Source organism: Corvus moneduloides, chromosome 6, assembly GCF_009650955.1.
Source record: "Corvus moneduloides isolate bCorMon1 chromosome 6, bCorMon1.pri, whole genome shotgun sequence".
NCBI lineage: Eukaryota > Metazoa > Chordata > Aves > Passeriformes > Corvidae > Corvus > Corvus moneduloides.
The window spans coordinates 46,708,427-46,734,752 of NC_045481.1; the positions used below are offsets into that span (position 1 = coordinate 46,708,427).

The 26,326-nt window shown below is 39.3% G+C and overlaps 1 protein-coding gene across 3 annotated transcripts; it reads right to left on the bottom strand.

Annotated features, from left to right (window-relative positions):
- On the bottom strand, positions 1 to 26,032 carry TOLLIP (toll interacting protein). 3 transcript variants are annotated; one of them, XM_032113536.1, is made up of 7 exons: positions 25,778 to 26,032; positions 19,105 to 19,254; positions 16,958 to 17,140; positions 15,740 to 15,892; positions 13,666 to 13,756; positions 9,860 to 9,880; positions 1 to 4,266 (listed from the first exon to the last, which is right to left on the bottom strand). In XM_032113536.1, exons 1-7 carry the CDS (start codon positions 25,808 to 25,810, stop codon positions 4,052 to 4,054), a joined length of 846 nt encoding a protein of 281 aa, XP_031969427.1. In that variant the 5' UTR covers positions 25,811 to 26,032; the 3' UTR covers positions 1 to 4,051. The 3 variants fall into 3 exon arrangements, with proteins under 3 accessions (XP_031969427.1, XP_031969430.1, XP_031969428.1); XM_032113539.1 differs by lacking the exon at positions 25,778 to 26,032 and adding an exon at positions 25,193 to 25,212; XM_032113537.1 differs by lacking the exon at positions 9,860 to 9,880 and having other exon boundaries at positions 799 to 4,266.
- Between the last annotated feature and the right edge of the window lie 294 nt (positions 26,033 to 26,326).

Below are 26,326 nucleotides of genomic sequence, written 5' to 3' on the forward strand. Positions count from 1 at the left end.
CACTATTTGAACAGTTTTATTTCATAGTAGGTACTCAATACATTAAGGAAATAAAGAAAATTCAGCTGCGAAAGATTCTTCTCAACTACCACTTGTTAAAAATAATTAACTCTTGATTAGAAAAAAACCCCACACTATGAATGGATAGCAAACCCCAAAATGTTAGCTTGGTAAGACAGTAGTACTTCAGACTAGCAGTTGGTTAACGATCACAATTATCACTGAGCATGGTAATGCTGTTAAGTGAGAAAGAGGGCCCCAGATAGCTTTGCCACCACAGTAGTAGAAAGAGATGGCTATGCAAACCAAATCTTTCAAATTCATTTATAATATATTAGCAGATAAAGGCAGCTCTTTCTGTAACTGGAATAGCACACAAGGTCTATTTCGTAACTCTTCACTTGGACACCACTCTCATCCAGAGTCCTCAATCCTTCACACTGCAGCATTCCTTCCATACCCACACACTGTTCTTCCCTCCTCCCTCCAGTGCTGCTGTCCTTCAAACAATGCAGTGTCACTACTGCCTCCTTCTGTCCTCCAGACCGGCAACACCGGAATATTTCCGTGAGAAAGTAGCCCCTAGAAGAGTCAGAAAGAGGCACCTACCTGTAGAGGAATTCTCAAAGTACTTTTGAGCATTTACTGTTACTATTCCCACCAGACAGTCACATTAAGTGTAACTGGCCAACCAATGTTCAACACTGAAAAAAAGACAGTAACTGATAATGTGAATTCCAGATTGGTCTATAGACAAAGACTCGCATTGTGGTGCTCTCCAACAGAGACATAATACACTTTCATTCAGATGATACATTTATTAAATTAGAATGAAAAAGTTAATGTACTTTAGAGTGCAAGAAACATATTTGGACACTGGACCCCAATACAGAGAAACAATGTCTTCAGAATAATTACAGCAAAAAACATCCTCTGTACGGTATTACATATCAACCAAACAGGCATAACGTTTATAAGGGGGGAAAAAAACCCATTCAGTACCATCAGCAGATGCAAAGAGCAGTAGAGAAGTTGCAAGGATCTAGCTAGACAAAAAATGTTCCTACCTTTAGCAAGTTGAGGCTCTCGGCAGGACTCACACTATACTGAGAGCACTAACTGTTAGCAGATGCCTGTCTTATACAGCTGGCTTTGGCTCCAAGCTGCTGGAAGCTGTTGAGCAGAGGAGCAGCATCAAACGCACCCCATTAGCATTTCCTCAAAAGCTACAATCATGACTGACGATTTGTTTGTTTTAAAGAAAGAAACAGACTTTCAGTTACAACATCTTAATTTCACAGACCCTGAAGTCAGTAAACACTCCCTGCCTTTCTTCATCTCTCTCCAATTCAAACCTAACAAAAAACAGCTTAACTGGAAATTGGATACGTATGCTGAAAAGCTGAGCAGGCTTATGATTTTGTTCTTTTTAACAAGAGAAAGTAGTACATCTTGATGTAACAGTTTCATTTCTAATGCTTAATTAAATAAAGACAAATCCACAGAGCAATATTTAAGTATAGTGTAAGATAATGAAATACATCTACTGGCTATATTGCTCCCACATCCAATTTTCAACACATACGTGTACCCTGTTTTGCGTAACATTTGCCTAGGAAAAAAATACACACCAAAAATATATCTAAGAACAGGAGTCTCCCTCAGAGGGCCAGAGCCCAGTTTATGAATAAACCTGGCTAGCTTAACTTTTGCACTTACCCCTCCTGGCAGTTAGGACTGTAAGGTGGTTTTGTTCTGTGCTTGAAATGGAGTTGTAATAGGATGCAGTACAATTTGCCAGCCATTAAGATGAACCATGACCACTTGCTTTTACGAAAAGCTGTATTATGAATCCCACCGTTTTAATATAAAAATTTAAATATGTACATTTTCCCTGAATTGTCCATCCCTAGCAATTCATGCTGTCTTGTAAAAGTTAGAGCACAGGACTCTTCCTGGAGGTATCTAAGCATTAAATCCTTACCCACATTCATCCTTTTGGGTCATGGTGTCACAAAACACTGTGCTATGAAGACCTAATGCCTCTACACCTATTCATTCACAAAATTTACAATGACTGTAGGGAAGGGGCAAGACCAGTTTCTTGAAGAATACCCATTTAATTTTAGAAAATAAAAGTGTGGCAGTTCTACAACTACAGCACACAGAAATTATAGCCTTGAATTTCATCATTCAAAATCCAGTTGGAGGATGTTTAAAGACACTTATGCTTTCAATGGGAAATTTAAGATGCTAAGGGATTCATAACAAAACATAAAACTGTACATTATGAAAGACAGCTTTAAAAGGTCAGAAACTGGGATGATTTTTGGTGCTGTATTTTAAAAGTTTCAGAATTACTTTTAATGATAAAAAAAAATATTCATGCTCTACTGCCAGTGCTATCTAAAGGCTACTTGAATGTAGTTTGGGGGGAAGGGGGGAAGTAAAATCAGCTTTCCATCAGATAATTAAGAAAATATTTTAAGCATAGGACATGAAATAAAGTACGGAGAAGAAGAGAATATGGGTCATTACTCCCTATTCCAAACCTGGCTTTAATGTTCTCATGAATCACTCAAGAGCCTAGATTTCAAGTGTACATTCATTTCAACTCTTGAAAATATAAAGGTCTATGGCTATTGTAGAAAGTATTTGAAATCAAACATTAAAGAGACAAAACAGCAACATTGCACATCACTGGAAAAATAAATTGGTGCATACTATTTAAAGTGCATTACTTTACAAAAACAGACACCGCAGAAATTCATCCAACAGGTGTAACTGGTGCATACTGTATGATTCTGCAGCTCCAAAATCAACTCTTATTTGAAAAAATTACACTAATAATAAATACAAACACCTCCTCTGAGGATCAGACTGTAACTCAGATACGTTAAATTGTCTCTCACAAAGAATTTTATTTCCATCTGCATCAAATAATAATAAATTGACTACAGCAGCTGTAGTCTAACAAGTCACTGAGCAATTCATAATGCCATTCTAAGACCCTGAAGCTACTTTTCATGCTTATTTCTTATTACAGGAAAAATACAATCATTTTCCCACTAATGTAAAGCAATAACTTTGCTGAAACACAGGTATTAAGAAAGAAGCCTTATAACCAGATCGTAGATTTTTGCTTTTTTAATGTAAGATAACATCTTAAATAATTCTTTACGGCTTCAATAATTTTCCAGGTATAAGTATCTTTCCTTCTGCACTTATCCTTTGAAATAGCCATGGGAATGCAGAAGTCGTAGTTAGAGTGCAATTAACTGTGGGAGTACATTAGGGCTTAGTCCTGCTCTCTGCTACAGCAATACATACTGTATGAGTTAAAAGTTACCTCCTAAGATTTTACAGATACATAACAACACTATGTGGGAGGACAAAGCCCCAAATGCACACCAGAAGATATATTGCTTTGGTGCCCAATGACTAGATTGAATAGAAGATGCCCATTACAAATACCAACAGCAGAACCTAAGAAATTTAGCTTATTGAATTAAACATCTTCCATCTAAAAGGTGTGAATATATCACAGTAATAACTAAACACCACAGGATAAGAAAGGGTTTCTCCTTTAATTTCTGGCAAAAATAGGCTGCTTGCTGAAACCTAAATACTTTTAACAGATCAGTTGTGTTTAAAGAGCAAATCTTCCACGGAAAGATTTTTTTCCCCATCTAACAAACATGAGTAAATCCTGTACTGCATAGAGTTACTTTGTAAGAGCAAGTTTATGAAAAGGGGGAGAGAAAGAAACAAAGCGGCATTATTCCCCACCCCATCAGAATACAGCCACACAGGGCACAGCTGATAGTAAAGATGCTTCACTGCTCTATTGTAGGACATAAGCTAAACTGAGTATGTACAGACAGAGAAAGAAAGAAGAAGATCCAAACATCCAAGGAGAAAAGAGATATAATCTGTCACACACGATGCACTAACAGAAAGCTGTTGGGAAATTCTTCCTCTAGCTAAATCCCTGGCTTGGCAAGTAAAAATAAGTGGCATCAAGGACGGGGACTACACAGGAAGTGGGCATCTATGACTCTTCAGCCATCTGAAGTAAGGAGTTGATAGCTGCATCCTTGTTCCCCCTCTGAGCTTCTAGCACTGAGCGGATTACTTCCCTGTCCATGTTGGGAAACATGTCCTGGATAGATTTCAGGTCCTCTTCATTACACAGGTGCTGAGGGTTGACCGCAGGAGGTGGTATTGCCACTGGTACCATGCCTGGATTACAGACTGCAGGCATCCCTATAGGTTAAAAACAGAAGAAGAAAAGCCACAAAACATACATGAGTAGGGGGGAAAAGAAAAAACAAACAAACCCACAACAAAAAACCCCAGTGATTTTGAAGACGAATGTAGCTCATGACTTGTCCCAACCCACCAACATCAGCATTTGTTTATTGTAACATGTGCTCCAGAGGACGAAAAAGATTGCAGAGATTATACCTACACTGTTGCAATTGGAAAACGTTTTTCTGGAACAGGTTGCCTCCCCAAGGTTATATTCCAGAAGTTAAAAATTACAGTATGGCAACAGGTACTGTTCAAAATCAGGTACAACTTGCATAAACAGGTTCACACAAATTCACTAACCAAACACTAAGCTCATTACAGAAAGGTATGGTTGGTTTTCCCCATCTCTTATTTTAGTTCCCAATGTATTTATGTTGTGATGAAAAAAAAAGGTTTTACATCAGCAATATACATAGCTGATATTTAGAAAGACAATGAATGCAATCTCCAGCACATTCAAAGGAAAGCAAAGTACTTTGGTCCACTAGGAGACTGGACCACACAAATAAGCAATTTTTAGCAGATGTTTTTCCTGGCTGAAGTTCCATCCAGCCTGCAAAGGCACTGTGGCAAAAGAGCAACACCTATAGGAGCGTACACTGCTTTGCTCATCTCTCTTCCAAAGGACAAAGTTCATCTGACCTGTCATTTTTCATTAACTTCTCGTATATTCATGTAAAATAATACGCTGGCAGTTTACAGAGTTTTCGAAAATGAGTTTTCCTATTCCTGTTAAAAGAAATTACTAGACAAAATCCCCTTTTCACCACGAAATAACTGTTATCATTAAGCAGAGAACCATTGCTGAAGACACTACCTTTTGCTTAGTATAAAACTGAAAACAGATATAGTACGTATCTATAGTCTTTTGTTATCACTTCTGAAAATTGTGTATTTCACTTCTTCTCTATGTAGTTTCAGATCTTTGATTATCTTAGTCCCACTCCTCTATGTATTAGCTTCTTCAGTTCTCCTGTAGAATTTCTAAGGTAGGGCAAGGAAACTGCCTGCAGCTAGACAGAAACAAGTTACAGTATCGGTTCTTTTATGCATTGTTTCAAAGACTACTCACCTGGTATTTTTATAGAGTAGTCTACAATAATTCAAAGACCTTCATGCAAAGTAATGGCTAAATTGAGAAATTATCACCAAATATGTATTAGTTAAGATTATTCTTTATACATACTTTAACACCAGACTTAATACATAATTTTATTTGCCTTTTATTACAATGAGATCCTTCTGCAACCTGCAGCAGTCAGAGAGACTTAGAAAACTGCTAAGAGCTTTTGTTTTGACAAATTGTCTTAGTCCCCTTCCCTCACTTACTTTTTAAAGAAATCTGATGCACCTCACCAAAGGAGGTGCATCAGATTCAACTCCTTTCATTAGATGAATAATCACCTATTTTTATTTGTTCATCAGCTTTTCAAAATAGCTATTAAACAATAAGATTACCTTTATTGTATGAGAATATCATATGATAGAAAGAATGCTTAGCAAATAACATTTTCCAAATGCAATTGAGGTGATATACACAGATCACACCATTCTTTCTTACATACTCAAATACCTACAAATTTTAACATACAGGCTTTTCCTACACAACCATGTCACTTCCTCCTAAAGTTTAGCTAGTTACATGTTTGGTTTAAAGCAGTTCATTCTAGTCTTCCTGGGTTTTAATCATTCTATACAATAGACAAAATGGTTACTTCAGAAATGATTTCAGAAGAAACTTCACTTTGCTATCCTCCACTCCTCTGAAAGCAAGACTTCCTTCACCTGTTGTAGTCTCACATTCCAGCTGGGTGTTCTTGAACAACCTTACATACTTATATTATTATTTAATTACACAAGTGATTCTAGGTTTTCTGCTTCTTTAAAATAAATAGTTCTCAACTTTTTACGCATTTGTTCTTCAAAAGCCTTGTTACTCAACCTCATTACCAGTTTAGATTTGATATATAATTTAACACTTTCACATCCCCATATGTGGGAGACCTACCAATTTTTGGCAGAAATCTACTTCACTGTTTTAGTTCACAATTCTTACAATTCTCTGGCATACATTTTCTTTGGCATACATTTTCTTTGAGCATCTAACTCCTTTTACACACTCCTTTTACACACTCTGTTCAGTTCACCTGTTTGCTTTCTATCTATGACCTTAATTACTTCTCTGTAAGTTAATCAAAGGATGAACTATTTGCATCATCACCATTATATATCTTCAAAATAAGACTCTTTGAGAACCAGCTTTCATATATTATTCCGGAGTAGATCAGAAGCTGCTTCTCTTCTACTGAATTCTAACTGCTCAAAAATCTTAACAACAACACATATGTATAACCAAATACCATTTTCAAGAGTGCCTCTTTGCAGCCTCATCTTTCTTAGCATGACGACTGAAGTACTTATGTGATTGAAAATATTGCAATTATGTTATCTGTTCAGACCTAACATCTAAAAAAAAAAGAGCAAAGAGCAGTTTCAATACTTACCTTGTCTCTTCAAGATTTTCTTCACTCTAACTATTTAGTCAGAAATGTCTATACTCACTTTAATTTGAACAAATGTTTTAGCATCCCAGTGACTTGTTTTTTCTGCCAGCATAAAAATGCTGTATTACAATTCGCATTCAAGGCTGGATGAGCTAAACATCAACTCTGGCTGACAAGGTACTGTAATTGAATATAGTTTGACTGCATGCACTGCACCCAGGATTTTACCTGATGTACTCTTTTCTATTTCTTTCCTCAACTTGGCCTCCTGTCCTATCTGAAGGGATTCATAACTGACTTGTAAACACCTCCATATTTATCTGTTCTCCAATTTTGATTTTAAAATTCCCCTTTTAATCATCTTAAGTTTTATTAGAAGAAAAAAAAAAGGAACCTAGAAGCTTTAAGTCTAACACACAGGTTGCATCTCAAAAAGGTTCATACTGAGTCACAATCTCATAAATTTGTTACCTGCACACTGGAACCATGTTTCCACCCAGCCATCTTCAGCCCACCTCTACCACAGGTATCTGTCACCTTTTCTGCAACACCCTAAACCTTGGCTCTACAGCTTTTTATGGCCTTTGGACCATGGTCCCTGGAGTTCTGCCTGGCACTGTGTGTTTGAACACACGGCCAATCAGACCATGTGTGCATCCTGGAGGCAAACCACTGGGCAGTCCTCACCAACCCAGCAAATACACTTCACCCAATAACCCAGCAGTATTTTGGACTGCCTCTTCTAGAGTTTCAGCAAGCCTCAACTCATTCCTCACACTGCCTACAAACAATCTAGGCATTTAAAAGGGGCATAAGAAGATGTGTGGCCTCAAAAAAACCAAAGTTGCAAAGTACCTGAAAGAACAGAGCAACAGAAGTTACATTTTACTTCTAACATAAACTTCCCAATATTTTTTACTAAGTCATCAACACCCTAAGATTATCCAACAATCAGCCTAAACAGTGTATGAACTGTCCCTATAGGAGGTCAGTTTTAAGTATTAATGCAAATTAAACATGAGGCTCTTTTCTCAAGTACCACAGCATCCTTCATCTTACCAATAAGGTTTCAGTGTCTTATCAGTGCCAAAATAAAATCAAGCCTAGAACATTGTTTTCCTTACTGCTTTCATCAAAAATAATTATGAAGCCAGACATCTGCACAGGCAGTACTCAAAAAGCATTTCCAATATAAATAATCAATTTAAGACAAGAAATTTCTTGACTATATTGTTTCTCACCAAGGATTTTCAAAACCCATTTTCTCAACTCTTACAGTTTTAGTTTATGCTGTCTACAACTAGACTGTATACAAATGGAAGTTAGTATCACAGATTTCTAATGAATACCTCCATGATATATGCTTACTTTTCATGAAACTCAACATTCAAGTTATACAAATACCAATTTAAGAGTACTTTGGGTTTTTCCGCACTCAGGCTGAAAGCATCCATAATTTCTGATTTACAAAACAGTAAGTAAGACTTAAGCATGAACTTCAAGAATTATGCACTGAAATTTAGCAAATAGACACACATATGCAGTCATTAGAGAAAATTATAATAAGCTTCAAAATTATCAATGTTCAGTAAAAAGCTGCTTTAAGCTAAAAAACTTCGTATCCCTGACAGGTAAAAAGTGGAACTAAACAATGTAAGAATCCACTACTAGTAGAATTGTGGATTCCTGTATTACGCTCAGATATTAGGTACGTGTTATAAATCAGAAGAATGGAGCACTGTTTTCCAATTCAGTGAAATGGCAATGGCAAACATGCTAGCATAAGCAGTGACATTCCAATACATGAAACAATAGCAAGTCAATTGCTACAAGCAGCAATGAAAGCATCAAAGCAGAATTAACAGGGTAAACTTTTTCCAACTGCATACAAGGCATTACACACTTGTAATTTTATTTACTTTTTCAGTCAAGTGCCCTATGTTGAATTTCTTAACTCACTATCATTCTGTCCCATCCATAGACTCTTTCAGAGTAAACTCAGGAACCTTCTCAGCATGAATTCTTTCATTTAAATGAAGAAATTGGTAACCCTTTTCTAAAAAACACAATAGCTCTTAATGATATTTGCTTCAGGAAAAAACTCAGTACTAAAACAGGCATGCCATCTCATTTTTTTGCAAACTACTAGAAAAATTAAGTGTATGAAATATCAGAAAAATGCTAAAATTCCACTGCTCTGAATAAGCAAAACATGTTGCAACGACCACAACAGTTTTACCTGCAGCATCTTTCTGAAATTCAGGGCATCAAGAAATGACATCGTATCTCACAAGAAGTCATTCTAGAATTTTCTGAATGCATTTGATTGAAGACCAATGCTTCTATCAAAGATAGCAGTGTCACAGCATTTTTGCACAATTCAAAATCAAAAGTGTCACAGTAAAGGAAGTCTAAAATGAAGGAAAATTGATTTCCTGTACATAATTTACCTTTAGAGTTCTAGTCAGGTACTTAGCTTGACATGGATGTAAAACAGAAGTGCATGAAAAATATGCACTGATGAAAAAAGCGTTACCTTTTAAAAAGAAAGCTTATTTGAAGAATAATTAAGGAAATTAAGACTAAGGCAATTGGCAGGTTGTCTTAGTGTCACTGCAAAGTTTTTCAAGTTTACACAAAGCCACGACATTACCCGCTCCTCCACTAATCTTGCAGTAGCAGAACAACTGCAAGAATAATGTTTCTCTTCTAGAAAACCAATACTATCACCTAGTATTGCTCACTGACATACAACAGCTTCAGATGAATATTATAACACCATATTATAGCCATCAACACTGTTATTAGCAATCAGTTTAACTATTATAGCTTGAAGCTGAGCAGATGCCTTTAAAGACTTTCCAACAGGTTAGAAAGGCTCTAATAATTTCCAGAAGATGCATTAAATTGTTCTACTGTGACAACCAAGTGGCAATACCTTGTGATACAGCCTGCTGTAACAAATAAAGCAGTTAGGTGAGTTCATGCAAAGACTCTTGATTCAATGAGGATGGGAGTGAGAAAAGAGCTTGGAAACTTACCCAGAGCAAAGTACTCAAGCCCTAAAGACAGGTGAAAATGAAGGGACAAGGGGAAAGGAATAAGACATGGGAAAGAAATATTAATCTATTTTTTAAAGGATATTAATTATTTACCTTCCAAAGGTGAAAGTTGGATAAACTGAGGTAGTTGGGCAAAACTTATACTACCTAATATTAAAAAACTAAATCCTGCTAGGATCCAGTCTCTTAACTAATTTGTTTCAGCACCCTGAACAAGTTTCCTAAATGTTTTGTTTATGCAGAAGTAACAATCAGAGGAAATGCTGCCAAAGTAAGTAAGCCACCAGGTGTTTGCAGCAAGGATTATATTTTATAGACCACAAAGGACAACATACATCCATGCTTTTCTGAACAAATACCAGTAACATCACAAGCTAACCTATGATTCTCATTAAGGACATCAGAAGGAACAACGCACATACACACATAACCCTGCCTCAATGAAAAGTGATATTCTCGACTCTGACAGGACCCTGAAACACGCAGGTTTTTAACATTCTTTCAACATGGGAGTTTATAAAATGAATAAAAACAAGTTTCCTATTTATCCCATTAACATTTAGCTTATAAGAAATATAAGCTTATTGAACTAACATTTTTTAAGCTCACTATCTCTGGTACTGTTCACTACAAGAAGATACTGCAAACACCAGTATATCACAATATTATACAGTTTAAATTAAGTAATCTTTAGAAAAAGAAACAGGAAGAGGTGGTAGATAAACTCAGCTCCTAGAAGAACAGCAGGGTTCAAAAGTTCTAATTTTTGCATACCCAATCCACAGATATATCAACTACAGCAGCTATAGGTTGTAGCAACTAGTGCTGTCATCAGAAGTTTTCAATTAAAAATTTTTTGCAATTAATTACCATGGTGCAAGAATATTCCGCAGCCACCTCTGTTCTTAACACAGCTCCATCTACTATCAAATGTGAGGAAATGAGCATTACTTGTGTTCATTTGCTTACCACAGTGACTAACTGCTTGCTTCTATTGTTTACCTCAGCTTGTATGAGAGAGTGTGAATTAGCTGCTTCAGCATTAACTAGAAGGCTAGTTAATTAGAAGGTTAGTTTTGAACAGAAGTTTTCTGTTACAGAAAAACAGCTTGACATTTTTTACACATCTAAATTTGACTCAACCATTTCTCTTTAAAGCACAGTTATTTTGGACAGTTAACAAATAACTGTTGAACTGTCCGGATAAGCATTTTAGTTCACCCACTCTATTTCCATCATAGATAAGGCTTTGATTCTGACAGTCTTCTACAGCAGAATCTCCTCCATTTCAAATATAATAAACTATTCAATGATGCTCTTCCACTCTTCAGAAGGAAAAGCAAAATATGTTTACTCACTACATTAATTTAGCTGCACAGGTAGAAAACCTGAACTAAAAATACAAGGCAAAGCAGGAGCATACTGATGTTCAACCATTACCCTTCTTGAAGTCTCAAAAGGAAGAGAGCAAACGCTGTACAGTGTTACAAAGGAAATGTGCAAACAGAGTAGGCCCAGAAGACAAAAACAGTTCAGTTGTGCAGGGAAGGCCAGCATCTTGCATGCACCTTTCTGAAAGAGTTTACACAATCCAGACAGATTCAGACTATCCAGACTAGTTCAGTATACAGAAAGTATTTCGAAGAACTCCAAGATGTCTTCCAAGATGCACTATTATTTCCTTTTATAATTTGAAAATACTTTTATTAAGCCATTAAATGTATGCAACAGTAAAAATATTCTGCAGCCAAGTGACTTTGCAACTCCAAACCTTAACATCCATCTAATTATTATGAGTGGGTCATTGATTAGTGAGTAAGTCAAAGCTTTAGAACTCACAGTGCTTTGGGAAATTTTCATGATGTCCACAGAAATTCTAGAACGGCAAACACAAAGCACAATAATACTTAAAAAGACTAAAAAATACCAAATGTAGGTCAAAGGTAGCTTGTAAAAAGTTTGGCATTTATGGAGCAAGGCAAGTACACCTGAGCTTTCCCAGAGCAAAAGAAGAGTTCAAATCCAGGGGTGGAACTTTGCAATGCTTTAAAAATACAAGTTACAGGTGCAGGAGGAATTTTTAATACAGAATAGTATTATAGCAGCAATTAAAACAACCATGCTGGACCTTGGTACAAGGGTAATGCTCCACCATATAGACCCCAGATTCTTAGATGCTAAAATGTCAGACATTACTATCACTTGCAAATTATCCCTTATTTCTTCACTTGTCCACGTAGAAAATACTGTCAAGTAATTTACAGAGCATCAAGATCCGAACATCCAGTACTTGAACAGTACGTTTGAAGGTCTTCTATCAGTTTTATCTGTTCAGTGCTATGTCTAGTTTCAATTCTACATTAAACTAATCTTCGCTTCATTTCTTCTGTTTATACTCTGGCACAGAAATTTTGTAATATGAATATTCTCATTTTGATTTATTCTTATAAAAGAAATTTGCTAGCACTTTCTATTAGATCTTTTAACTATACACAAGATGACTGTGTCTGAAGTTCACTACAGAAGGTCTGGTTTACCACAATAGAATCACCCTTTGGAATGTACACTCCAGTTCAAAGCACTTCACTAGCAAAGTCAGCTACAGAGATAGCTACAGAGATTAAAAAAGCACTTTAAATGAAGCAAACCGCATGTTTTCATTAGGGAATACAGCATGCAGCCCAACTTTTCCGTATTTTGCAGTAACTTAACTCTGTAAAAATGAAACAGGAGGTATGATTTCTAAGTTACATATCCAGTCTTCTGTTGATGAGGTTTGTTTTTACAGTGAGTGGAATTTTAAATTCAATCCTTCCCTAGTCATTTTAAATTCAATCATCTCCTAGTCTTACAAAAGAAAAAGAAAATATATGTATCTGTTGTGTCATCCCTTAGCACTGCAATTATGTCCCACACACTCTTTCATTCATACACTTGCACACAAAGAAGTTAAAAATATGCAAATTTATCTCTTATTTTCCCTAAAAAGTACACCTATTACTGAATAAATATCCATACAACAAACTGGGAGCTGTATGTGAAACAAACTCAACTGAAATTGATTTATCAGTTCCCCAAGTAGGACAAATTCAAGCTTATTTACATACTTTAAAATTTTCATCTCTGACAGAAAAATTACAAAACCTAAGTTAACACATCTTTCTCTACAAGTCAAATCTCTCTTTGAACCAACTAAAAAGCACTGACAACAGCTGCTGTAGTTATGTAAACACATCAAAAAGAGCTATCTCAGAGCTCCCTAACATTTTTAATTCACTGAGCTGTGAATACTTCACATGCTGTGTAGCACGTTTCTTTCCAACAAAGCATCTTCAAAGACCACAGAAAAATTAATCCTGTTATGGGCTATGGAAGCTGCAGGTCCAACAGCACAATTCATTTGGGGCACTTTCTCAAGTGCAAAGAGCTTCACACTCGACTTGCCACCATTTAAGTAAGCACACATTAAGAGTGCAGCCTGCTCGACAGCAATTCAGGGACGTGATCAAAGTCTAAAATAAATATTCAGAAAGAGAAGCCTTCACAACTTGATAGACATTTTAATCCATTTATTAAAACTCATGTAGCTCCAGGGTGCAAGACTGAAGACAGACCTGCACTTAATTTGTTCCCTCTTCTCATAAAAATATGTCATGGAAAAAGTGGTTAAGGAAAAATCATTTAAAGCTTCCTTTACATTCTGCAAAAAGAGGAGTAATTTGGTATTTATTTCTGCAAAACCCTTCATCTGGAAGTTTTAAAGTCTTCAAGGAGAGAAAACATACCTGCTATAGGCACATATCCAACTCCTTGCTGATATACAGTGGGCATCAGAACCACTGGCTGGGGCTGCATCATCATGGCAGCTGGCAAAGACTTGACAGAAAAAGCACAGATTAGAACAACTCAGGAAACAGCAAAAAAATGCCAGGAATTAAAAATGTTTGCAAACAAGTCATTACATTGCAAATCCATGTTCAGTAGTACAATATGACTATGCTGAGTGCTAATCTATAGTAAACAAAATCCCTGGCAAACTAACTGAACTACCATCTTTCAAATGACAATTAATTTGCCTGTGAATCAATAAAAACACAACATGTCTAACTAGCCTTTCGCAAGAGTGAAGTGTTGTTATTGAAGTGAATTATTTTAAAATACAGGTTTAATCATCTTTCATGCCTTAGTCCTGTGAAATGAATATACAACATACTCACCATAAATTAAATATTAGACAAAATCTGAATTTTATTCTTATTTTTCACTTCTAAAAGCAGTACACTGCTCCTCAAAGCAAATTTTAGTTTAAATAAATTATTTCTTCAAGTAAACCAGTGCTTTAAACAAAATATCAAATTAACTCCATTCCCTTTTCCTACCACAATAACTTCAGTCATATTTCAGTTCAGTTTGATCCTTGAAAATATTGACTATTATGTACAGTACATCCAGAGAGTGACAGTTTTCAAGGTTAATTATAAACTCTTTTCTCCCTGGGGTAGTGGAACAACTGTTCAGATCTGGGGCAGAATGTGAATTTTAAACAGCAGGGAACATCTGTTCACTCAACAGCAGCTTGGAACTTCTGATGATGTACAAGTGCAGTAGGAAGCATTCAGGCCTGCACGTGCTACACGTTGGTCAACAGCTACTTGAAACAAAGGTGACAGATGAGAACACTCCAGGAGCTGCTAAACAAACCAGCATAAGTCTGCAGTTCATGACCAGTAGCACCAAATGAACAAGAATGGAAATGAAAAACAATGTCTGTGGCGGGGCCACACGCAGCGTGACTGGGCAGCACCGGCGAGCGTTGGTCCACACCGCAGCGGCACAGGCAGCACGTGTGCTCCCGCCACAGATGTCATTTGAAAGAGCACTCAAACTGCCCAAGAAACACTTAAGACAGAGAAGAGTTTATGTTACTTTGCTTTTAAACTGACATGAATTTTTAAAGATTAGAGTCCACAAAGCTTTTTAAAAATTATTATTATCAAATTAGGAATGACAATGGACCATTTGGCTGAGGATTTCTTTTTTATACGTGTAGTAGCACAGTGTTAAGGAAACTTTCCTGTCTGACCATCCAGGAGCCACTCTTGCAGCCGCTCCAGTCTGTAACTACTGAGACCAAGACCCCTTTGCAGTGGGTGGCTCCAGTGCCCCACAGGTGCCCCTCTTGGTTCCCTGCACACCCCACACTCACACAGTCAGACAGGGTTTCCTTACTAGCCCAACCCTGGGTTTCCCACGGCAGAGTCTCAGATGTCTGGATCCTTAAAACAATTTAATCATGGTGCAGTAATGCAGAAACAGCTCGAGCTGGTGCCTTTAGGGACGGATCCTCAACAAAGGAATCCCTGGGCTTTTATACCCTCACAGTCCCTGCACCTAGACAGTCTGGGGTCTCCCTGCTGAGTCCTTGGCTCCTGCTGTGTCCAAGTCCCCGGTCACCTGGCCTGTGCCACAGGTCCCTCTGCCCTTTGTGGTGCAAAGGGTCAGCAATAGGTCATGGTCCCTTTCCTGGGGCTCCCACCATGTTCCCCAGCCAGGGCACAACCTGCAGCTCCCACTGCAGCTGCACACCCACTACCTGCTCTCAGTGTGTACCTCAACAACAGGAATAAGCTGAATTTTTGTAATGCAAAACAAGATAAATACCCATTTTCCACCTCACCACAAAGTATTTATTGCCTTTACAAGTATTTTTGACTGCTATTCCCAAAGTTAGGTATAATTATTTTAAATGTCAATACACACAAACACCCAGTATGGTACAACAGATCTACTTCAGTCTAAAATATCTCCCTCCCACTACTTAAGAACCTTTTCTCCCTTCCCATCCCAAACTCGGCTTACCGTGTATGACATAACCAGATTAATCATTCCTTCCTTGTCATCACCTTGCCTTCCACTCAAGCTATACCATTCATCCTCCACATTTCCTTGTTTCAGAGACTCAGGAATTGTAATGTGTGTCCAAGCAATGCGGTCATCCATTGAAAAGGCTCTCTGAAATATAATTTGAAAAATATTACCAAATTAAGTGTCCTGGAAAAAAACTCAAACTTAAAATTATCCTTGACTAACACTTCAGTTTTATGCTATTAAACTTTGTTAATTTTATTCCCTTTTAAACTACTGAAGTGTCAATAAATATTTTGGCCATCTGCTTTCCAACAAGGATGAAGGACACTAAGTGGGACTATAGATTGACTGCAGATATTTAATAACAAGAAATTGAAAACCTGAAGCAGAATGCTCTAGAAATACAGCATCCTATCATCATCATCGGCTGTGTGAATCTCATGACATCATATCAGAGGCCATTACATGAACGTAAACAGCTTCTGTTTACTATGATAGGCTGTGAACTCCAGCAGATAGAACTACTGATCTGCCCCCCTGTTACAGCAATGAAACAGACACTTGAACCAATTAACTAAGCCCACAAAGCAGCATCCAAAAGCCTCACTTGTGTAATGACCACACAGCTGCTGTACTGTCATGCTTTACTACACACAGCGAGAGAGGCAGAAAAAAAAAAAAGCAAACCATAACTTTAGCCTAGGCTGTAGCCTCTTAGTTTTGCCTAATAAATCCTAGGGACTACACATAGTCTGTATTTGACAGTTTTATTCTCAGGAATTCCAAGCTTGGGAAAGCTTCCAAGTTCTTCCTAGGTTAGAACAGCACTGAAGAATTTTCAAGTAAAACAGCATTGTACAACAGGCTATTTTTAATAGGGACAGTGAAGGATATAAGGCTACAGGACATTTTGATAGCCAAGAGGAGCTTAAATAGCACTCAGATATCTTTTGCTTCTCTTTCTTTGAAGGCAAGCCTGCTAATGCCCCTTTATCAGCTATCAAAGGACAAGTAACAGTTCTGACATTCTTGGAGAAGAATACAGCTTTATGCATTGCTGCTTTTGGAATTCTGAAAAATTTTTGTCATCTCCCAGAGAACATGGCTAAGGAACTGCCTGTGCTAACTCAATCCTTTTTTGCAAGGTTTCACCTAAACCTCAGTCCAAACAGATGGGGAGGGGTAGAAAAAATATAGAGCAGTTCTAACCTCATCAAATATCTCTAGATAAAAGGAGTCCACACCCGGTGGAACAGTGCACTGAATAACTTTGTTCCAGCGGGGGTTCTTGGCTCCATTATGTGCTGTTGGAGTTTCGTACACAGCGTATCCCAGCCGTATTCGACAATACGGATCCATGCGCGTCATTCCGTAATTCTTTGCCAGTTTGGCCTGAAAAGAAAAGAAACCCAGGAAGTGCATAATATTGACATTAATTTGAGAAGTTAATTACTATTAGTTCACAGTAAGAACCAAATATTGAACAAACGACTAGATTAAATTCTGTGACAGAGAGGAAAGAGGAAAAAAAATAAAGAAAAACAGCATTAAAACATAAACCAGTAATATCGTTAAATGTCTGGGAGACCTTGAAAACGGAACATCTTTTTAACCCGTTTATTGTAGAAAATACACATCTTCGCTGTAGTTAAAATAAATTACTTCATACCAAAGCACAAGATACATGATTACAAGAACACTGTAACAAGTTCAATTTTTCCCTGGGTATCTGATCCCCAACATACAATCACAAGTATAATGTCATAGGTAGACTGTCCTCTTTCACTTAAGTTCTTTCAAAGGATGAAATACAGAAGTGCAGTACCTTCAAGAATATCACACAATCCAAAAGCATAACCTGCAAAAGCAATTCAATTGAGGTAAACTAGTAATAGTAGATGGTATGTTTCTAAGTGATTAACCACTTATTTCAGCCTGTGCATTTACTAGTAGTTAATTCAGGGGACAACTTAAGTCCTAACACTACTATAAAAACACATGCTTGTATAGAATCAGAAGAGACCCAACATACTTTTGCTATAACATCAGAAGACTAGAACAAAATAAGGTGATGACAGTCCTGAACATGACACTGAACATTGCTACACAGCTGTGCTCATGCAGAAGTTGGGCTTTTTGGATGTGCTGTTCCTTTGACCTGTAAGCAGCCCATAGCTCTTATTATAGTAAGACAAATGACAAACTATGGTGCCCCAGGGCATTTCTCACCTACAGGATGTTTACAGAATTCCCAACAGTTGAAGCAGTGCACTGTGTAACATTTATCACAAAGGCTGCACCTCAGGCTTGGAAAGCCCTTTTCTCCTTCAGGGAACATGCAGGTTCATCAATTCATACATAGAGCTGGTGAGAAAGGTCTCAAACTGTTTCTTGCAAATGTGGACTTAAAAGTAAGAAAGCAGGCATCCAAATTAAGCAGTCACTATACTCTGGAATTGTGGGATTAGACAGTTTATCAAAAACTTCACCAAAAGAAAGGCGATAATCAGCTGTGCTTAGACAAATTCACCACCACCCCAATATATCTGCATGAAAAAAAAGCAACAAATTATCTTCTCAGAAACTTTTTCCGATCTTCCATCAGTTTATTAGTAACAGAATTAAGGGATGCTGTTTGATATGCTTTATCAACACATATTTAAATACAGAACACTTCAACCAGATTTTCATTTTCTGTTGGTTAACTATACCATGGCAAGTCTCCTATCCAGAATGCTACATCTCAATAGGCAGCCAAGATTCCATAGCATTCCTGCACCAATTCCTAAATAGGTAGAGAAGACTATCTCCGGTCTGTTGTACTACCATTCAGAAGGACCCTGACAGGCTAAGAGAAGTGTGCAGGCAGGAATCTCGAAGTTCAACAAAGGAAAAACAATATATATGACAATAGGACTTTGGACCAACTGGCTGGAGAACAGCTTTGAGGAGAAGGATGTGGAAAAATACATAAGGGAACTGCAATTCCCTATAATATTCTCAGAATTACTAATGTCTTCCAATATTAAGTACAGGAACTACAGGAAGCCCCCGAATAGAAGTTTTCAAAGAAACCTGTTCACTGCAAAAAACCCCACAAGTTTATTTGATTATGTGCTACAATAGCAAGGTTTACAGGAAATCGCTGCACCAGGCAGTGATGAAACATGAAACTGGACAAAATGCTGATGTACAGGAAAATGAAGCTATAAAATCTTTAAGAATTACTTACTCCCCTTTTACAAGTAATTTAGCAATTCAAATTCCAACATAGAATCTTTTTGTGTCCACCAATTAAAAATTTTACATTAATTATTTAAAATTACTTAATTGTACAAAGATGGCATCATTTATACCTGTACTACGGTTATGCTGAGTCTTCCTACTGTACCCATTGCTCCTCCATACTGTAGCTGCTGAGCTGCCTGGGCATCCAGCTGGATTTGCTGTTGCTGCTGGGTTGGGGTAATGCGAAGAAAATCTTGAGGCAGCTCACCAACAAATACCTTAAAAAAGAAAGAGAGGAAAAAAAAAAAAAAACTTTAAACTTTAATAATGAGAAAGAGATGACTATAAATCAAAGTGTAACAAATTAAGGAGAATTTAGTCTTGTTTTGACAGCATGAACAAAGAACTAATTAAATGACAAAATCGCCAACTCATGTAGCAAATGTTCTCCTTTTCAAAACACTTATTTCCAACATAAGCCTCTGAAAAGAAGTACGACAGAGAGCCAAAGCTGCTCTGCAACTAAACATTTAAGTAGTCCATACAAAAGTCAGAACCACTAAGTTTTAAATCACATTCACGTATGGTATCTGATGGCATCCAGCTCTTTCACTTATTCATCACCCACGCTGTATCCAATCATTCCTGTGCCAAGACACAGCGCAGCATTTTCATCTGAAAGGTCACTTCCACAGTCACCCTCAAGACAGACTGTAAACCAGGATTTCTGTGGAGGCTGGTGGGCCCGCTGGACAAGGAACGAAAGGAGCCCTATGGTGGGATAAGTCCTAGGTTCCATTCCAGCTTACGGTGACTGAAAAGCTTCCCCCAGAATGCTTTGTTCTGTTATGTTAATGTACCCCAGTTCTGCTGTCTATAGAGTGGTTTATGTATTTAATACAGAACTGTCTACCTCATCAAGACAAAAGACAATGCAATTTCTCATGTTGTAATCCCAAGCAAGATTACTCAATCATGTATCTGGCAGATGCATGCCTACAGAACATAATTTAAGATGTTAACAGGCCTTAAGGACATAGCTTTTCAAGATTAGACAGCATTTGCATGTCAAGATTGCATCTTGGAGACAGAAATTGCAGCTCTTGCCAAATCACATGTATGACTATTTTGTATGATTATCTGAGAGCTTCAGGATCCTAGCAACAGTAGGTGTCACATGCCAGAAAGGAAGTTTATCTGAAAAGTTCAGGAGGAAGCACTGAATGCCTGCTGCTGGGCTATTGGGAAGCAGAATAAAAAGGGAATTAGTTTTGCTTACACGCACCTTAAAATTTTACAATTAAAAACCTAAGAAGCTGAAGTTTTAAGAAGTGGGAAGAAAAAACAGGGGCAGAGAGGGAGAAAACTAAGCTAGAAGTTAATAATAAAAGAAAGCTTATTTAAGTTTGGCTGGCAATGAGACATGGTGTTGTAATAGCCTTCTCACTGGAATATGCATCATTTTAAAATAAAACATAATCCATTTAGGCAAGATTTGAAATGGCCCCAGAATTAGCAAGGAAATGGCATTTACAACACAGCAGGTCCCCCTCCAACCCTGGTCCTCCAGAGAGTTTAAAATCTGGTATTATTAGCATCTCTAGGAATAGATATCATAAACATTTCCCAAAGTCAGAACTGATGGCTGCACCCCTGAAATCCCATTTCCATATTATGCAAGCTCCCTCTGTCAAACTCCCAGAAAACAGGATAGCCTCTTTTGTCTCCACCATCTTCACATGGATATTGGAAAACTTAAGCCAATCACAACAGAAGTCTAATAACAGCTTTCGCTTTTTAAATTTTATTTCATATCAATTAGCCAATATCTGCTCCAAAATAAATAAACAAACTAGTCTCTGTACTGAAGTCCAAAGGGGAAGAAGTCCATAAAGGAGACCAAAGTTTTCTTACGCAGCTAAGCTGATTCTAGGTTATTCAGTTACCTCACACAAAGCCACATTCTTATCCTAGAACTACAAAACTGACATACATAGAAGCTAAAACCATCCAGTATTTACTAAGTTCTCAAAAGATCTGAGTGGTAAACCCCTCCAAAAGGGAAGAGTGAGTAACAGGACACACTCATCTTCTGCGTTCAGCTCTGACTAATATTTGGTTCACAAGTCCTGGTGATATAGCCTGTAAAATATCTAGGAGAGGTGCTTATTGAAGGAAATACACTACTCAGTATGTTCTTAAGCCAATTATCAGCTGATTCCACATTGATGGAGACAAATCAGTATCATTCAATCTTTTTATCTGCAAAGAAAACAGGTCAATTTACATCTTCCTCAAAACATTCAAAAGCAGGCACATAATTGCCACCTCCCAACCTGAATTAAAAATACAAAGTTATGTAACCAGAATTCAACCACAGTCTTTATTTTAACAGCAAGGAGAACATATACGACAAGCTTGTATCACTGATCCTACTCCACAACCACTTTGAAACAAACGCACTTCCCTCTACTATAAGAGCACTTCAGAAAGAATGTGACATTCAAGCGTGTTCTGTCACTAGCTGCGGAACAAAACGTTAATTCCATTTAGGAACAGGACAGGGATAGGACAGACACAATTCAGAAGACAAATGTTGACCAGGCAGTCATTAAAAAATAAGACTGTCTTATAATCACTTCCTAATAAACTTTATTGACAGCATTGCTTATCAAAAATATGGATTATCTATAAACAGAATAATATTGCCCTTCCCATCTGCTACAACCACCTAAGAGGTAGTTTTGTGGATCTTCAAAGCAGAGTACTGCAGGTATAAAAACTGCATCTCAGCTTCTTGAAACTGAATGTGGTGTGATGTTCTACAGCTATTTGATGTAACTGAGGATGGGGCTGTCTCGGTCTCACCTTCCTGTTTCTTATGCAACATGAAATGGTGCCAGAGAGTTGTAAAGTGGGTCAGTGTAGAGGCCTGATCAGAAGAAAGTGAAACGAGGGTTGGGGGTAAAGGGAATGGAAGGGAAGTGGTCAGAATGCTTAACTCACTGGTCCTGCAAGTTCTGGCACCTGTGTAAAGGAGGGAAAGGGATACAGAGCCAAGGACAGCCACAAATGCCCCAAGTTACAGAAACATTTACCCCGACACTCAGGGAACCATAATTAAGGTTTCCACACTAGCAATTACCAAGGAAGTCTAACATGAAACTTCTTCAAAACATCAAAGAGCTTTAAACACCTAACTACTCAAAAAAGTTCTTACTATTCTCCTTTAAATAGTTTTACTGTCTTTAAGAAAGAAAAACTGAATGAGACAGAATTTTGAACTATTATTCTATGTTTTGCACCCTGAAGAAAAAATTGGTACCAGATAGGAAGCATCCAGAGGTCCTGAAAGCGCTGATATTTGTTCAAGGCTGCTCTCTAACACCTTTGAAAGGTCATGGAGATTAGAGGAACTCCCCTATAACAGGAGAAAGACAAATCTCATACCCATCTTTCCAAAGGGCAAGAAGGATGACCTGAGGAACCACAGGCAGGTCAGCTTCACCTCAGTCACTAAGAAATTAATGGAGCAAGTGCTTCTGGAAGACATTCCTTGACACATGAAGGAAAAAAACCAAATGGGGACTAGGAATAGTCAGTCTTTACCAAGGCTTTAAAAGAATAAAAAGCTGATGAGCCATCTGCCTTCTCCAATACAAGAATGCATGACTAAGGAAAGTGCAGAAGGTATCAAAGCTGGATCATTACAATCTGAATTGGGTGGACTACTGCATGGATGAAAAGCTGGCTGAGGCACTGAGCTCAGAAGCTGAAATTCAGTGGTTAACGACACTGAAGGTTGGTTAAAAGTAAAGCTGTTCAGAGGTCTGTACTGAAACTAACTTATGTGTCTAATATTTTTCCTCAGTAACCAAAGGCGAAGACAGAAGGTATCCTTACCAGTTTTGAGGATGACATTAAATTTTGGGAGAAATGACTGGTATAATTGACAGCAGTACCAACCGGAGAGACAGAAGAATTCACTGGCAGGAATCTCATGAATTTCAACAAGCACAAAGACCTGTACTTTGGCCAGAAAAATCCCTGGCACCAGAACAGACTGGAGAACAACTGGCAGGACTGCCTGTATCTCTACAGAGGTGGAGGGCAAGCAAAACATGGATGAGCAGAGGACTCTTGCAGCAATGAATCCTAACAGAGGACTACACTGGATCAACAAGAATCCAGCCAGTGGGCTGAGGAAAGGAAACAACTGCTGGACCACACCTGGAACACTGCGATGGTTTGGGGCCCAACAGTACACAAAAAATGATGAACTTCAGGGAGCCCAGCAAAGACCCACCAAGAAGGCCCATGAAAAGGGCTGAAGCACTTGTGAGGACAGGCTGAGGATTTGCTTAGAATAGAAGAAAGTTAGAATGCACCTTGTAGCAGCTTTCTGGTCTCTGTGAGCAAGTCATTAAGAAACAGACCCAGGTTCTCTTCTGAGGTGCAACACAAAAAGAAAGGAGATCTCAATTGTTGAACTGAAATGGAGCAGATCTCACAGGAAAAAAGGAAGGGTTAAAAATACCTGCAAAGTATGGCACGAACTATGGTACACAAATATGAGTTAAAAATTAAAGACAGAATGAGTATCCATATGACATCTGTGTCTACGCCTGGAGAAGTGAAGCCTCCGGGGAGACCACAGAACACCTCCCAGTCCCTGAAGGAGCCTACAAGAAAGCTGGAAAGGAACTTTTGACAAAGGCCCATAAAAAGTTTTGAAGAGTCTCAAGAAAAAACTCATCAGAGTAGTGATTATTAGGAAAATTAGGAGCAGAAATCTATGCAGTTGGTGCTTGATGTAATTTTGAAGGACCTGACATATTTGCCAGCATGGTGGATAACCATGGAGAGTAATTTTGGGTATGATTCACTAGCTAAGGAACCACAAAGTTTTGGTGGCTCAGTCTTAATCTAAAGCCTGGTCAAACTATTTATTAATACTCTCACTTGTAAAAGATATTACTTAGCAGCCCTTACATATTCAGCTACAGTTTAGATTTAAAAAGCTGTTTTGCTCACAACAGGTTACAAAACGTGAAAATATGCTAATACCATAACATCCTGAAAAGGGCCAGAGATATCTATGTTCTAGCAGAGTATTTACAGTAACAGACAGGATGAATTCTGTTTCATCTGGAAAACTAAATAGCAATCAGAACTTTTAACTGCGCGCCAAGTAAGCAGCATCACAAACCAGAAAATGCAGGTATAAGACTGGCAACAGCCCACTTTATTTTCTTACCCACATGAAACAACCTTGAATATTTTACTGCTTGTTCAAACAGAAAGACTGAACTGTTCTCTCCAGCAATACAGAAAAAAGTGGTTCCCAATCCTTTAGCACCATTTAGTGGCTATTTATTTGCAATGCAGTTGCATATATGGAAACAAGTAGAATTCTATCTTCCTCCCTGGAGAGAATTAAGAAAGGCTGGCATGTACCATATCAACACCCCCAGCTGTGAATGGCCGCTTAATATGCATAATTGCATATTTCATTCATTTGAAAACATTCAAATCTCTAAAGTGGGTAAGGAAGAAAAGCATGTACAACAACACTAGGAACATATTAAAAAAAAACCCCAAAACCTGAGGCCCAGAAACCTAAACTTGCATGAGATAAATCATCATATGCCTTTCCACTGGTCAGGCTTCAATCAAGTTTAGGAAACAAAAGATTGCAAAGAGATTATACAGGAGTACCTGGGAAATTCTAGAACAAGACATCTAGAGGAGTAACATTCTAAGGGTGAGATGTAGCTCCTTTAAAACATTCAAGAAAGACTAGGCAGTTATGATAAAGACAAATAAGGCACTTTAATGAATAAAATTGATGACCATATCATATTACTGTCATAAGATAACTGACAGCAATACAATTTTTCAAGACTAGCAGTAATTCACCTTGCTGTTCTTTCTACAAGACTGCATAGATTAAAAAAAAAAGAGTAGCTGTTTCTACATAAAAAAATACAGCAGTGCAAATTTATTGTTTTTTTAAAAAACCCTCGTTTCACCAAAAGCAGTATCATACTGTCAATGACTACTAGATCCTTTCAGAGAGGAGGAACAGAAAGGAACAGCGTATCTGCCGAAAGCTAATGTTGTAACACCACACATGTAGGACACCCCGATGTGAGGTACGACTAACCCTGGGCAAAACCAGACACTAACATATTCCCAATAAACTGTCAGCACTACCTCCCAGAAGGCTGGTAAATTAGTTTTACGACGGCTCAGCTCCCGTCCAACACGCACGCCTACATCGTACACTGGATGCGTCGTTCCAGCTTTCAGGCGGCAGCTCCAGGGACAGCGGCCCGACCGTGCCCCGCCGAGCCGCGAGCACAGGGAGCTACGCTCTGCTTCCAAGGGAAAGCGGTTTATCTCCGGTTCAGTGTAAGTCGTTCCCTCCTTGGAAAGGCCTCTGGACAAAGAACGGGCAGGACAGCCGCCTCAAGGACTCCGCGCAGTTAGGAGGGATTTTCCCCTCCCCTTCCCCAAAGCCTCTTCGCAGGCTTTGGAACCGAGAGACGAGGCAGACTTCCCTCCCCCGCACCCCGGCAGCCTAGAGAAGATGAGAGGGCTTTTCTTCTCCCGCCTCCAGCGCGACCGGAGCTGCGGCAGGGTGGGAGACGCGGAGCCTCCCTCCCACAGGGGCCCTGGCAGAGGCCGGGCGGGCCCATCTGGGTCTCCAAGACGGGCCTCACCCGCCCAGCACGGCGAGCGGTAACAGGAGATACCCCTGAGCGGGCCCGGCGGCGGGGCCGCGTCCACAGCACTCACCGGGCCCCGCTGGGTGGTGACGGTGGTCGCCATGGCGCCTCGCCGGGGCCGGGGCCGGGGCCGCGACCCTTCCTCCTCCTCCCCGTCCTCCTCTCGCCCCGCCAGGCCGCCGACGCCGCTCCCAACCGAGATCCCGGTCCCGCCGCCCGTCACTCAGCGCGAGCCCCGCGTCACCTGACCCGCCCGGCCCCGCCCCTGGGCAGCGCAGCGGCGCCCTCTTGCGCACGCGCCTCTTCACGTACCGCGAGGGGCGGGGAGCCGTCCCGCGCATGCGCTGTCCCGCTCTGCGGCCGCCGCAGGGAGCGCGGCGCTGCCGGGGGCGCCGCGGCCGGTAGGGGTCGCCGCGGCGCTGCGGCGGGGCGGGCGCGGCGCCTGGGGCCGCCATGTTGAGCCGGGGGCGCTGATCCTGCACGCCCGGGGCAGCCCGCGGACCGCGGGGGCGGTGTGAGGCCCGCGGGGCGCTCCCCGTCCCCCCTCTGGCAGCCGTGGGGGCCGTGTGGGAAAGGGCCCCCTGGCCTGGCCCCAGTGGCTCCCCAGCGCTTGCTGAGC

Bases quoted from the DNA above. Each gene is read 5' to 3' on its own strand.
- TOLLIP (XM_032113536.1), bottom strand. From the start codon at position 25,810: ATGGCGACCACCGTCACCACCCAGCGGGGCCCG. The intron at 19,255-25,777 runs GTGAGTGCTGTG...TTCTTTTTTAAG, and splicing joins TCACCACCCAGCGGGGCCCG to GTATTTGTTGGTGAGCTGCC. The intron at 4,267-9,859 runs GTAAGTTTCCAA...TTTAACCTATAG, and splicing joins GCTTGAGTACTTTGCTCTGG to GGATGCCTGCAGTCTGTAAT.